General features: G+C 48.3%; 1 protein-coding gene across 1 annotated transcript in view; it reads right to left on the bottom strand.

Moving 5' to 3' along the window:
• LOC116950602 (ceramide synthase 1-like) overlaps window positions 1–12086 on the bottom strand; it is a 33595-nt gene that overhangs the window by 95 nt on the left and 21414 nt on the right. The window contains exons 5-7 of the mRNA XM_032968507.2: window positions 9297–9444; window positions 7626–7786; window positions 1–3653 (exon numbers count right to left, since the gene is read on the bottom strand). The exon at window positions 1–3653 is cut by the window's left edge and continues 95 nt beyond it. Coding sequence (XP_032824398.1) covers window positions 3602–3653; window positions 7626–7786; window positions 9297–9444 — 361 coding nt within the window. The 3' untranslated portion in view covers window positions 1–3601. The remainder of the gene's footprint in view (window positions 3654–7625; window positions 7787–9296; window positions 9445–12086) is intronic.

Raw genomic sequence — 12086 nt, 5'->3', positions numbered from 1 at the left:
GTTGAGGGATTGAAAGGGAACACATTTATCTAGGGAAATTCTCTCCTGGAGAGAGAGAGAGGACCACAGTGAAGACCGGACCGCCACTAACACACGGTGGTTCACCGCACACGATTCACGCACTGCGGTGAGACTTGCTCGTCAATGTTCACAGGAGTTCATCACCGCCCGATCCACCACAACACATCCCAACAAACGCACGCCTCTTCTTTGGTTCTTTCGGTAAAGTCACGTAGAATGAGAATAAAATAATAAATTGAAGGCCGCTTGTGTTGTGGCCGAAACGTCGTGAGAATAGTTATTTTATCAATTTATTTTATTCTCATTCTACGTGACTTTACCGAAAGAACCAAAGAAGATGAATCCTTGCAGTCACGAAAGCTTTAAATCGAAATTTAAACGCACGCCTGTTTGAGGCCCTGGACATCTGACCGTTATCACCCAGTAGTCTGGCCAAGCGGTGACATGGGACACATCCTTCATTCATCAATCGTCCATCGGTGTATGTCTAAAACACCAACATGCTCGTGGATGCAAATTATTTAACCCAAGACTCTTTTTTCAGAAGGGTCCCACCGCTTTTGGAACGTGAGTGTGTTTGCCCTTATTGAAAACAAACACCAGACTACCAACGTAGAAATACAATACAATTATATTGAAAACAAAACAATCACGACGTTTCGATCACAACACAAGCGAGTAATTTTATGCAGTCACGAAAGCTTTAATTATTTATTACCAGACTACCAAGTCAGGTTAGGGGGGGGGGCCCACACACACACTCACCACTGCCATCTCCTGGCCACACAAACACCTGGCAAGCCCCTGGTGGTCACCCATCCGAGACCTCACGAGGCTCGAACCCGCCTTTGGCTTTTGAGGTTGGGCGCGCTTACGGTAAAATGTGGCTGCAGATTTGGGTCATCACCAGACTTGGGAAGATTGCAAAAGCGGCGTGCAAACTCTGTCCCGCACAATCTCAAGTGCCCCCCCCCCCCACTATGAATTTTCTCATAGCCAAGCCCGCTCACCACCCGTCCCTCCCATCCACAGCCCCCCCCCCCCCCCCCATGGGGCTTAATTAGAGGTCATTGTGATTAATTGGCCGAAACCAGGAGCCGAGCTTGACGATGCCTTGGGGGATAGATGCACGCGCGCGTGTGTGGGGAGCGGTGGTGCAGCGGTTAGCGCGCTGCGCTACGAACCTGGCGACCCGGGTTCGATTCCCGTTCACGGCCAACACCCAGTGACGATTATCTCAACCGGTCCCGGGCCTCCCCCTAGGTCGACTCAGCCTCAAATGAGTACCCTGGTGCGGTGTGTAGTAAACATCGCCACTGGGGAGACAAAGGCGGTCGGGCGTGGTGCTGCCCCGCCCCCCTTGTGTACCGTTCCGGCCTTCGTAGGTGCTCGCTAACAGCACTTGCCCCTACAGTCTGTTAAGGCTATACGGGGGATCTTTGTGTGTGTACGCGTGTGTCGTAGCTGGCGAAGCTGCGAGCGTGAACGCCACTCCTGCATGGACCCCATCCCAGCCACCGGCACCCCGCCTGGCTGGCGTTGGCGGCTCTGCCAAACGCCAGCGATGAAAATAAAATCGGCGCAGGAGCGAGAAGGCCGGACGGTGGTGGTGATGATGATAAACCTAATGCCTAACCCCGCGGTTGCTACTATATATATTTAAAAAAACTTTTGCGATCGTGATATTAAAATTAGGACGAGTATCGCAATAACAGTTCCTTGTACGATTGTAATTTGTTTAATTATTGTTTTCATTGATTTGAAGTCCTTTGATCAAGAATTTTAAAAATATCGCTCCTTCAAAGATCTTCAACTGCAGTTTCGCTCAACACAATCCCACCACAAGTCTACGGAAATCGCCGCGATTAAAAAATGTGTGCGGTTGCTTATAAGGATGGCGATATGTCACCAACTATGCCGTCAATCAGGAACACGTGTTTACAAAGCACCCATTAAACGGTGCGCGATACGTTGCATTTTTTAATTTTAACTTTTATTCCGAACCATGTAATAATCCTTCTGGAAGGAAAATAAATATTTATGATTTTTTTTCTGAATGAGGCAAGATAATAGTGCTATATCTTGCACAGTGGGCAGTAGTATTGTTGATTTCATTGTTGTAGTATCGCCATATCCCGGAAACACAACCGATCCAGAACCAACATTCAAACATTGACCCATCGATTAAAAAGCGATCGTGCAGCTCATGATACATTTATAAAACTATGCGTGTAGTAACTAATAATGCAAATCACGTCGACGGAACGACAATCAAAAACAAACAAGCCACAATGGGAATTAAAAAAACATCCATTCGTAAAAAAAAAAGTTACCCAGAATCCTGACAATTCCTTGAATGACGCGTGGAGTGGAGGTGAATTGTTACACCCCCTACCTTGTGCTGACCTTAGCCCTAACCCCTAAACCCTGACAGCCCCCCACTCCACTAGCAAAGGGACCCCCCCCACAACCCCTTTTCATTTCGTTTGCTTCTCAATTTGTGTCGTCGTTGTTTTGTTCTGAGAGCCAAGCTCGCACGCCATGGCCGGGCTCGATCCACAAGAGGGCGCATTTGTTCCCTGGAGGGAGAGGGCATTACAACACAATCGCTCCTTCTTTGGTTCTTTCGGTAAAGTTACGTAGAATGAGAATAAAATAATAAATTGATAAAATAAAATAACACAATAATATTATTATTTTATCAATTCATTATTTTATTCTCATTCTACGTGACTTTACCGAAAGAACCAAAGAAGATGAATCCTTGCAGTCACGAAAGCTTTAAATCGAAACAATCGTTCCTGTTGTCGCGGATGTGGAATAATAACCACGGGCTGCAGATGTCTCCAAAGAGCAGCTTCAAACTACAGGGGCGGGAGGGGGGCCATGATTAACTCTCACGCTTTTTTCTGTTTCGTTTGTTTAAAAAAAAAAACATGTAGCAATATTTAAAAAAATGACACGTACTCTGTAAACGGTGTCGTCCGGTGAGCGGAGAGAGATGTCGATTAAAAACACGTGACGTTTACTCAACACAACGGCGCTCATTGAAAGGGGTTTGTCATTTACAGAAGTCTGCCTTGCTGAGGATGGAAGCGTCTCCGAGGTCTTCCAAGGGCGAGACCGCTGCCGGTAAAGCAAAAAAAAACCCTAAAATTAAAACCTCCCCCACGTCTTCGTTCTTTGACTTCGCGAATTCCGACTCAAGCCGCATGGCCCACATGACAGCTGGACAGCAAACAGCTGGGCGCGTTGGAACGCCACGTTTTTTTCTTTTCTTATTATCCCAAACACGAATTACGAAGAAAAACAAAATCCCCACCTCGATTAAAATGGAATGGTCCGCGACCAACTCTCTCACACCTGCAGACCGGCAGTCAGCTGTGGAGCAAACCAAATCCCTCGGAGGAAGGGGGAGGACGGTGGCTGTGGCTTGGGGAAAGCAACTTTATGGGGTTTTTTTTGCGGCCGGATCTCCACCCCAACCCCCCCCCCCCCCCCCATGGTTTTGTCGGCGAGCTGTGGAGACGCGCAGAGGGAGAAGTCGCAAGGGCGCCTCCCGGCAGCGTTCACTTCGCCCTCACTGCTGCTTCTTCCCACCGCCGCTTTGCAGGCCGTTCTCTTGAGCCTCGCTGCACGCGACGGGGCAGGTGGGGGGCAGGGGGGGCACGGGGGGGGCACGGGGGGGGGGCACGCGCCGATGAGAGAGTTTCGTGATTTCGGCGCGAGCTTTGCCGAACGCACCGATGAATCGGCGCGAGACGAACAACAACAACCACAGCAGCGGAGGTGGCACGCGCGTGCTCCACAAAGTTCGCGAAGCCACCGAGGAAATCTGTCGCAGGGGATGCAAGTGGAGGCCACAGCAGAGCGGTGTGCGTGCGTGTGCGTGCGTGTATGTGCGTGCGTGTGTGCGTGTATGTGCGTGTGCGTGCGTGCATGTGCGTGCGTGTGCGTGCGTGTATGTGCGTGCGTGTGCGTGCGTGTATGTGCGTACGTGTGTGTGCGTGCTCTATTTAACTCCATCAAAAAAGTAACCTGCAGTGCCACACCCATTACCATCATTAGGGGAAAAAAATGGTGTTCCAATCTCCGACCCCCAGGAACAGGTTTGCAGATTTACTGAGCATTTCTGTGAGGTCCTGGGGGAAGGGAAACCCCTCAGCCAGGAAAACCCCTCAGCCAGGAAAACATCGTGGCAAAAAGTGGGGATGACCCTGCTGAGGCTGCGGTGCCTCAAATATTGGAAGAAGTCACCCCCTGTGAGTGGCTGGCTGAGGTGCCATCTGTTGAGGAAGTACTGAAGGTGATCCGGAGTCTGAGACCAGGAAAGGCACCGGGTAGAGATGATCTCCCAAGAGAAATGCTGAGGGAGGGTGGCGTTTGTGCACAGACTGCCCTATATGACATCATAACAACAGTCTGGACCACTGGGCGGGTTCCGCAGGATTGGAAGGATTCCCTGGTGGTCCCCCTCTTTAAGAAGGGGGACCGCACAGACTGTAACAACTACAGGGGCATCTCACTCCTCAGTGTGCCGGGAAAGGTCCTGGCAATGATTATTCAACATCACCTTGCCAGGCACGCTGAGGAGAGGCTTGCGGAGCCCCAATGCGGTTTCAGGAAAGGGCGGTCCTGCACAGATGGCATATTTTCTGTTCGTCTGCTATAGAAAAGGTGTAGGGAATTCCAACAAGACCTACATCTTTGCTTTATTGACCTGGTCAAGGCCTATGATACCATCAGTAGGCCTGGGCTCTGAGTTGTTCTTCGTGCTTTTGGAGTCACTGACCTTCTGCTCACGATCATTAAGGACCTTCATGATGGTGAGCGGGGCCGGGTAAAACTACGTGGCCGGAAGTCAGAGCCATTCCCTGTACACCTTGGGGTGCGACAGGGATGTCCTCTGGCTCCCACATTATTTAACATCTATTTTGACCACGTAGTTTGTGAAGCCTTCAATAGCTGTACCGGGGGAATCTCCATTTGGTACAGATATAATGGGAGGCTGATCGATGCCCGGGTGCGGTCAAAGGATGGCTCCCTATTGCTAAACCACGTTATGTATGCCGATGATTTGGTAATAGCTGCTCATTCAGAGGAGGAGTTGGAGACGCTGCTGCTGAGACTGGAGCGTGCCACTAAGAGATGGGGCCTTACCATCAGCCCCACCAAAAATAAGCACCTGCCTGGGTATTTTGTACCATCGGACACTCCACCCCCACAACTCCCAATCGGTGATGGGGCAGTTGTGGAGAGAGTGGAGAGTTTCCCATACCTGGGCAGTGTGCTTATGACCGGCTCCAGTTTAACAGCGGAGGTCTCACTCCGAATCAGTCGAGCGGCAATATCTTTTCATCGGTTGCGTAACGCTGTGTGTGGAAGCTACCTGGTCTGTCACTCCGCACTAAGCTTCAGGTCTTCTCAGCCACGGTCATTCCCTCCCTTCTCTACGCTTGCGAAACGTGGACCCCCTTAATGGAACATCTTCGCCGGTTAGAAAAATTTAGGCTAGCCTGCCTACGATCCATCCTGGGTTTAACCAGGCGGGATTGTGTGAGGAGCTCACAAATCTTTGAAAGATCTGGGCAAGGTCCCATTGGTGAGCTCCTCCGGCAGGCAAGGCTGGGTCATGTAGCCCACATGCCCAGCCACCGCATGCCGAAACAGCTTCTGTTCGGCCGGATCAAGGGGGCTAAACGGGCGCGGCACGGGCTAGAGAAGAGATGGAGTGATGTGGTACAGGAGGACGTGGAGGTGAGTGGACTTGCCGATGACTGGTACCAGCGGTGTCAAGATCGGCCTCTGTGGAGGAGGCTCGTGAAAGACGCTACTGGGCAGTTGGAGGCAGTCGCCCTCCAACAACAACGGAGGGCGGAGGAGCGACGCTCACAACAACGAGCGGAGCGCCGGGTGACTAAAGCACAGCAGGTTGGCACAGTAGGGGGCACAGGTGGTGCATCAGCCAGTCATCTCAGTCGACCCGTGGCACCTGGGTCTGCCCCGTGACCTCCTGCCAGCGGGCGTTCGACACTTCACGTGGCCTCAAGGTGCACATGGCCTGGCACAAGCGTCGTGGTGACGTCACCGCCACTTAGTGGCGAATGGCGGTTGTTGTTGTTGTGCGTGCGCGCGCGTGTGTGTGTGCGTGCGTGCGTGCGCGTGTATGCGTGCATGTGTATGCGTGCGTGTATATGCGTGCGTGCGTGTGCATGCGTGTGTACTTCGGGAGGTTATTGAAGGTGGATCGATTTCAAAAATGATGACGTAAGAGCCGGACGAGAGCATATTTGATTGATTTTGGAAAGCTGAACAGGACGGTGCAAAGTAAACATACCATTATCCCTAAAAAAGAGTGTTTAATCAGTGTATATTACTTGCTATGACGTATGAATTGGAAACACTGGACATTGACAAACAAAATGGAAAAAAAGCCGAAATGTGTTTAAAGGAGCGTGGAAAGTGTACGCTTGCGGTTACACCGAAAAACAGACAGAGGGTCGCGTGGATTAGAGAACATTTTTACGAAGGAAGAACGTTTATTTGCACCATACGTAGCCAAGCGTGCTAATAGGAGGAGGTGCGGAGGGGGGAAACAACAAACTAAACACAAAAATCAGTTCGAAAGAAATGAGTTTGCGATCTCGATGATTAAATAATGCGCAGCTGCAGTGGCTTCCTCACATCGGAAGGAGGAGCGTTCCAGACGGCCGCAGAAGCGCACGCGATGCGGCGACCGCCGCCGCCTTTGTTCGATGGCCAGCCAAAAATGCACGTTACAGACGTCGCGTTGGCCAACGAGGAAACAAAGTGGGCTGGGGCAGGACGCGGTGTCGCTGGAGCGGACGATCGACGGCCGGCGACGCGAGACCGACGACAGAGTGGCAGCCAAAGGAGGGAGGACGGACGCCCCGAGGCGACGTCCACCACGGAGTGACGGAGTGGTGAAAACCGCTCGTGCGCTGATGCTCAATCGCTCGCTATATATCGCAGGACCATGGCAGATGGCATTGGCCTGGGGAGGCATTAGTCCAGGGTAATGGAAGAGATCCGGGATGGTCGTGATTTGAATGCAATAATAAACAAACATTCTAAATCGTGACAATCGCAAAACCGGTACGCAGTTTCGGTGCTGTTGTCCAAATAAATAAAACGCGCCTCCACTTTTGGATTGTTCCGATGGCACAGCGGTGACAGCGCGAGTGGAAAAATTCGGGATGGAGGAGGGGGGAGTAAAAAGCCCAAAGACTAAAAAAAATAAGCATGCACATTTGGTATTTGGTCCATTCTGTATTGCGCAACGGCGGGTTTTTACGAGGCCGCTGTGGTCGCACTTTGCAATCTTTGCTCAACATTTCCGTCTCGAGTTGACAAGAGTGAGAAACAAAATCACCAACGGCGATGGGTGGACGTGCGGCCTGCGGTCTTCGGTGCGATCAACCTTCAAACGGAGGTGCGATTTCCTAACCATCACTGCCGATGCGCTCGGCCGATTTTCGCTCGATTCATCGACGGAAAAAACTGGGCAGAGCCGCGCCGGTGGTGCGGAGGAGCGAAAGACGGATTCGGATGGAATCTGCGGCGAAGCGGCCTCGCTCACTCACCCTTTTCCTTCGCCGCGTTTCGCACGAGACCGGCGCTCCCCCTGCTTCGCCGCCCCCCCCTCCGGCCCCGTGCTCACTCGCTCAGCCACGTCGAACTCGCGCAGATCGTCCACCTCCTTCATCTGCCCCGTCAGCACCTTCGCCACGAAGGCCACGATGAACTATGGGGCGAGGGGGCAGGGGTGAGGGCGCCGGTAACAGGGAACAGATCAGAAAATAAAACGACACCTCCGCCACGTGTTTATGGGCTTGGGCAGGTCGGAGTTCGTAGATTACTGTTGCCCCCGCCAACCTTGCGGTTAACTGACAGGCGATTTTCTTTGCTACGGTGTGCCCTTTGTATTTACCCGATAAGCTTATAGATTAATGCTAAATTTCCAGAACGCAACGAAACACCACATTCTGGGAATTCACCGCGAGTCCGTAACCTCGTTGGGTTTATTAGTTTTTTTTTTTCCAGCGCTTTGTCTATCCGCGGCTGCGCCACATCTGTACGGGTAAAATAATTGAGGGTTTTTGTTTCTTTCTCTTTCCACATTTGAGAGCCCAAACGGTTAAAACCGACAGTTATTACGGTCTCTGATTAGATGTTCCGATGTCGGCTGCATGGAGTCTACGCAAGCATGTGTTAGACAAGAAAGTTCAACCGTACATTTGTATCATTACCCACACACACACACACGCAATAGGTATCACGCTATCTACTGGACCGACTGTTCCTGTTAATGATGCAACGTAAAAAAAAGAATATCTATGGTCTATCAGTTTTGCCGTTGCAACAGCTCATTGTTGCATGCAATATTAATGGGGTACAAAGTGTGCCGCGTGTTTATGCATAAATGCTCTGGACACGCCACCCTGAAAATGCCCGATTTCGTCAGAACTCCGAAGCTAAGCTGGACTTGAACCTGGTTAGTTGCTGGACGTGATAGGCTGCGCCTGTGAGGTGGCCAGCAGGTGGCAGTACAGCAATGAATTATTGAATCCATCCGTACAAAGCTCTGCGTGTTACCCCCTGGGATGCACACGCTCGGCCGCCTCGGTCTCCCCAGTGGCGATGTTTACATACCGATCAGCACGGTTGGCTACGTACGGTGCGACAGAAGTTCAACGCGCATACACGCGCCGCACCGGGTACGTATTTAAGGCTGATTTGACCGAGGGAAGGGCCCAGAATCGGTTGAGATAATCGTCGCTGATGTTGGCGGCCGCGATCGGGAATCAAACTCGGGTCGCCCGGGTCCATAGCGCAGCGAGGTAAACAAAGACAGCGGTCACTGCATCGTGCCGCTTTCAGATGTCCTTCTGCGGCCGTCTGGAACGGTCTTCCTTCCGACATTAAGACGCCAATGTGAGCCATGCACTTTTAAATCGTCGTCGTCGTCGTCGAGATGCTTTTCGTGTTTAGTTTGCTGTCCCCGCCCCGCAACTTAGACTAGCGCGGTCGGCTACGTACGCCGCGAAAGAAGTTCTACACGCACACAAATACGTTACTAGCGGACTGCGATTAGGATACCGAGCGTCGCCGGTTCGACTCAATCTCCCGTGCTCGGCAGTTTAAATAATGGGGTGAGTTTATTTTTTATCTGACAAGAACCTGGGGGGGGGGGTGGAGCGGGGTGGTAGGGGGATGGCAAGGTGGGGGGGGGGGGGGGGGGAGCTCCGACTGACCGAGAACCAGTAGACGTTCATGCCGGTGAGTATGATGAGCAGAGAGTTGAACAAGAAGTAGAAGGGAAGGCCCGGGATGATGGCGAGCACCGTGACGGCGGTCGTGTGCACCACCTTGAGCGGGAACCAGTAGAGGCGGCACACGAACCTGCGTGGCCGCGGCACCACCGGGGTGGGTGGAGAGAGTGGGGGGGGGGGAGCGGACGGTGGGCAGAGGAAACGTGCGGCCAAATCCGCCAACCCGGAGGCGCATCGAGAAACTTACCACGGTGGGGGCAGTCGATAAATGTCAAGGTTTTTTAAATAGGGCCCCACGTGAATAAATAAAACGCACAATGCGAAGCGTTTTGTCTCGTAAATATCAATATTAGCAATTATAATAATTGCGTAGCGTCGTTTGTGCAAATTGCATCGCGACGTGCTGCAAGGCGAGAACCACACTGACGTAAAAAAATGGCATGACAACACCACAGAGACACACAACATGAACACAATACAGGGTACACAGGTGAACACAATACGATCCAGCAGGAACACCACAGAGACACACAACATGAACACAATACAGGGTACACAGGTGAACACAACACGATCCAGAGAGAACACCACAGAGACACACAACATGAACACAATACAGGGTACACAGGTGAACACGACACGATCCAGAGAGAACACCACAGAGACACACAATATGAACACAATACAGGGTACACAAGTGAACACAACACGAACCAGAGAGAACACCACAGAGACACACAACATGAACACAATACAGGGTACACAGGTGAACACAACACGATCCAGCAGGAACACTACAGAGACACAGCACGGACACGATCTATCGAACAGCAAGTAGTAATTTTGTCCATAATAAAGGTTTTTGGGTTAGATCGCGTTATTTATAAATGTGTCATAACCCTCCACCACCCGACACGGCCAAACAGTAAAAAAGTGTCACGTTTACAAAGGACAAATAGTTCACTACTTTAGCCCACCAGTGTATTGAAGAGTGAATGAACATCATTTAAAATTTGAGTACAACGTTTCGCTGGTAATTACATCCAGCATCATCGGCTGGATATGTTGTTGTTGTTGTTCTGACTTTATGGGAACGAAAAGACACAAATTCACCCATTTTCTCATTGAAAAGAGGTAAATTTCAAAATATCAGTGTCCTGGTCACAAAAGCAAAGTTTGTGGGGAATAACAGCCATTTTCTGTACTTTTGAGGCATAAGCAATTAGGAAATACCACTTACTACCCAGGAACAAAATGTTTTTGTGACACAGTGTAATGCGCGTCTTGGAACGTGTCACGTAATCCAAGCATCCTGGATGGTCTTTCCGAACACGTTTGCCCTTCTTTTATTGCACGTTGTTTGTTTTTATTCTCTTCTCATTTGGACACAGTTTGGTTCACTCCACGTGTCTACATAAATAACACCCGCGCACTACTTGATTGAAAACGTGCGTAAACTTTTTTTTACACCCTTGACTGCAGGAATTCATATTCTTTGGGTTTTTCGGTAAAGTCACGCAGATAGGTTCAAAGAAAACAACAACAAAAAGTAACAAGAAACTACGACGTTTCGATCACAACGCAAGCGGTCGTCATCAGGAGGAAAAAAAGAGAGGAAAGCTGCCGAGGGAGACTGTTTTAAATGTTTTGAAGGTTTAACCAAAACCTTTAAAACAGTTTTAAATGTTTTGAAGGTTTAACCAAAACCTTTAAAACAGTTTTAAATGTTTTGAAGGTTTAACCAAAACCTTTAAAACAGTTTTAAATGTTTTGAAGGTTTAACCAAATTTTTTAAAACAGTTTTAAATGTTTTGAAGGTTTAACCAAAACCTTTAAAACAGTTTTAAATGTCTTGAAGGTTTAACCAAAACCTTTAAAACAGTTTTAAACGCTTTGAAGGTTTAACCAAAACCTTTAAAACAGTTTTAAATGTTTTGAAGGTTTAACCAAAACCTTTAAAACAGTTTAAAATGTTTTGAAGGTTTAACCAAAACCTTTAAAACAGTTTTAAATGTTTTGAAGGTTTAACCAAAACCTTTAAAACAGTTTTAAATGTCTTGAAGGTTTAACCAAAACCTTTAAAACAGTTTTAAATGTTTTGAAGGTTTAACCAAAACCTTTAAAACAGTTTTAAATGTTTTGAAGGTTTAACCAAAACCTTTAAAACAGTTTTAAATGTTTTGAAGGTTTAACCAAAACCTTTAAAACAGTTTTAAATGTTTAGAAGGTTTAACCAAAACCTTTAAAACAGTTTTAAATGTTTAGAAGGTTTAACCAAAACCTTTAAAACAGTTTAAAATGTTTAGAAGGTTTAACCAAAACCTTTAAAACAGTTTTAAATGTTTAGAAGGTTTAACCAAAACCTTTAAAACAGTTTTAAATGCTTTGAAGGTTTAACCAAAACCTTTAAAACAGTTTTAAATGTTTTGAAGGTTTAACCAAAACCTTTAAAACAGTTTTAAATGTTTTGAAGGTTTAACCAAAACCTTTAAAACAGTTTAAAATGTTTTGAAGGTTTAACCAAAACCTTTAAAACAGTTTAAAATGTTTTGAAGGTTTAACCAAAACCTTTAAAACAGTTTTAAATGTTTTGAAGGTTTAACCAAAACCTTTAAAACAGTTTTAAATGTCTTGAAGGTTTAACCAAAACCTTTAAAACAGTTTTAAATGTCTTGAAGGTTTAACCAAAACCTTTAAAACAGTTTTAAATGTTTTGAAGGTTTAACCAAAACCTTTAAAACAGTTTTAAATGTTTTGAAGGTTTAACCAAAA

The sequence above is a fragment of the Petromyzon marinus genome, chromosome 40 (assembly GCF_048934315.1).
Source record: "Petromyzon marinus isolate PM22_M1 ecotype Great Lakes invasive population chromosome 40, UKy_Petmar_22M1.pri1.0, whole genome shotgun sequence".
Taxonomy (NCBI): Eukaryota; Metazoa; Chordata; class Hyperoartia; order Petromyzontiformes; family Petromyzontidae; genus Petromyzon; species Petromyzon marinus.
This window is presented reverse-complemented; position numbering and strand designations above follow the sequence as displayed.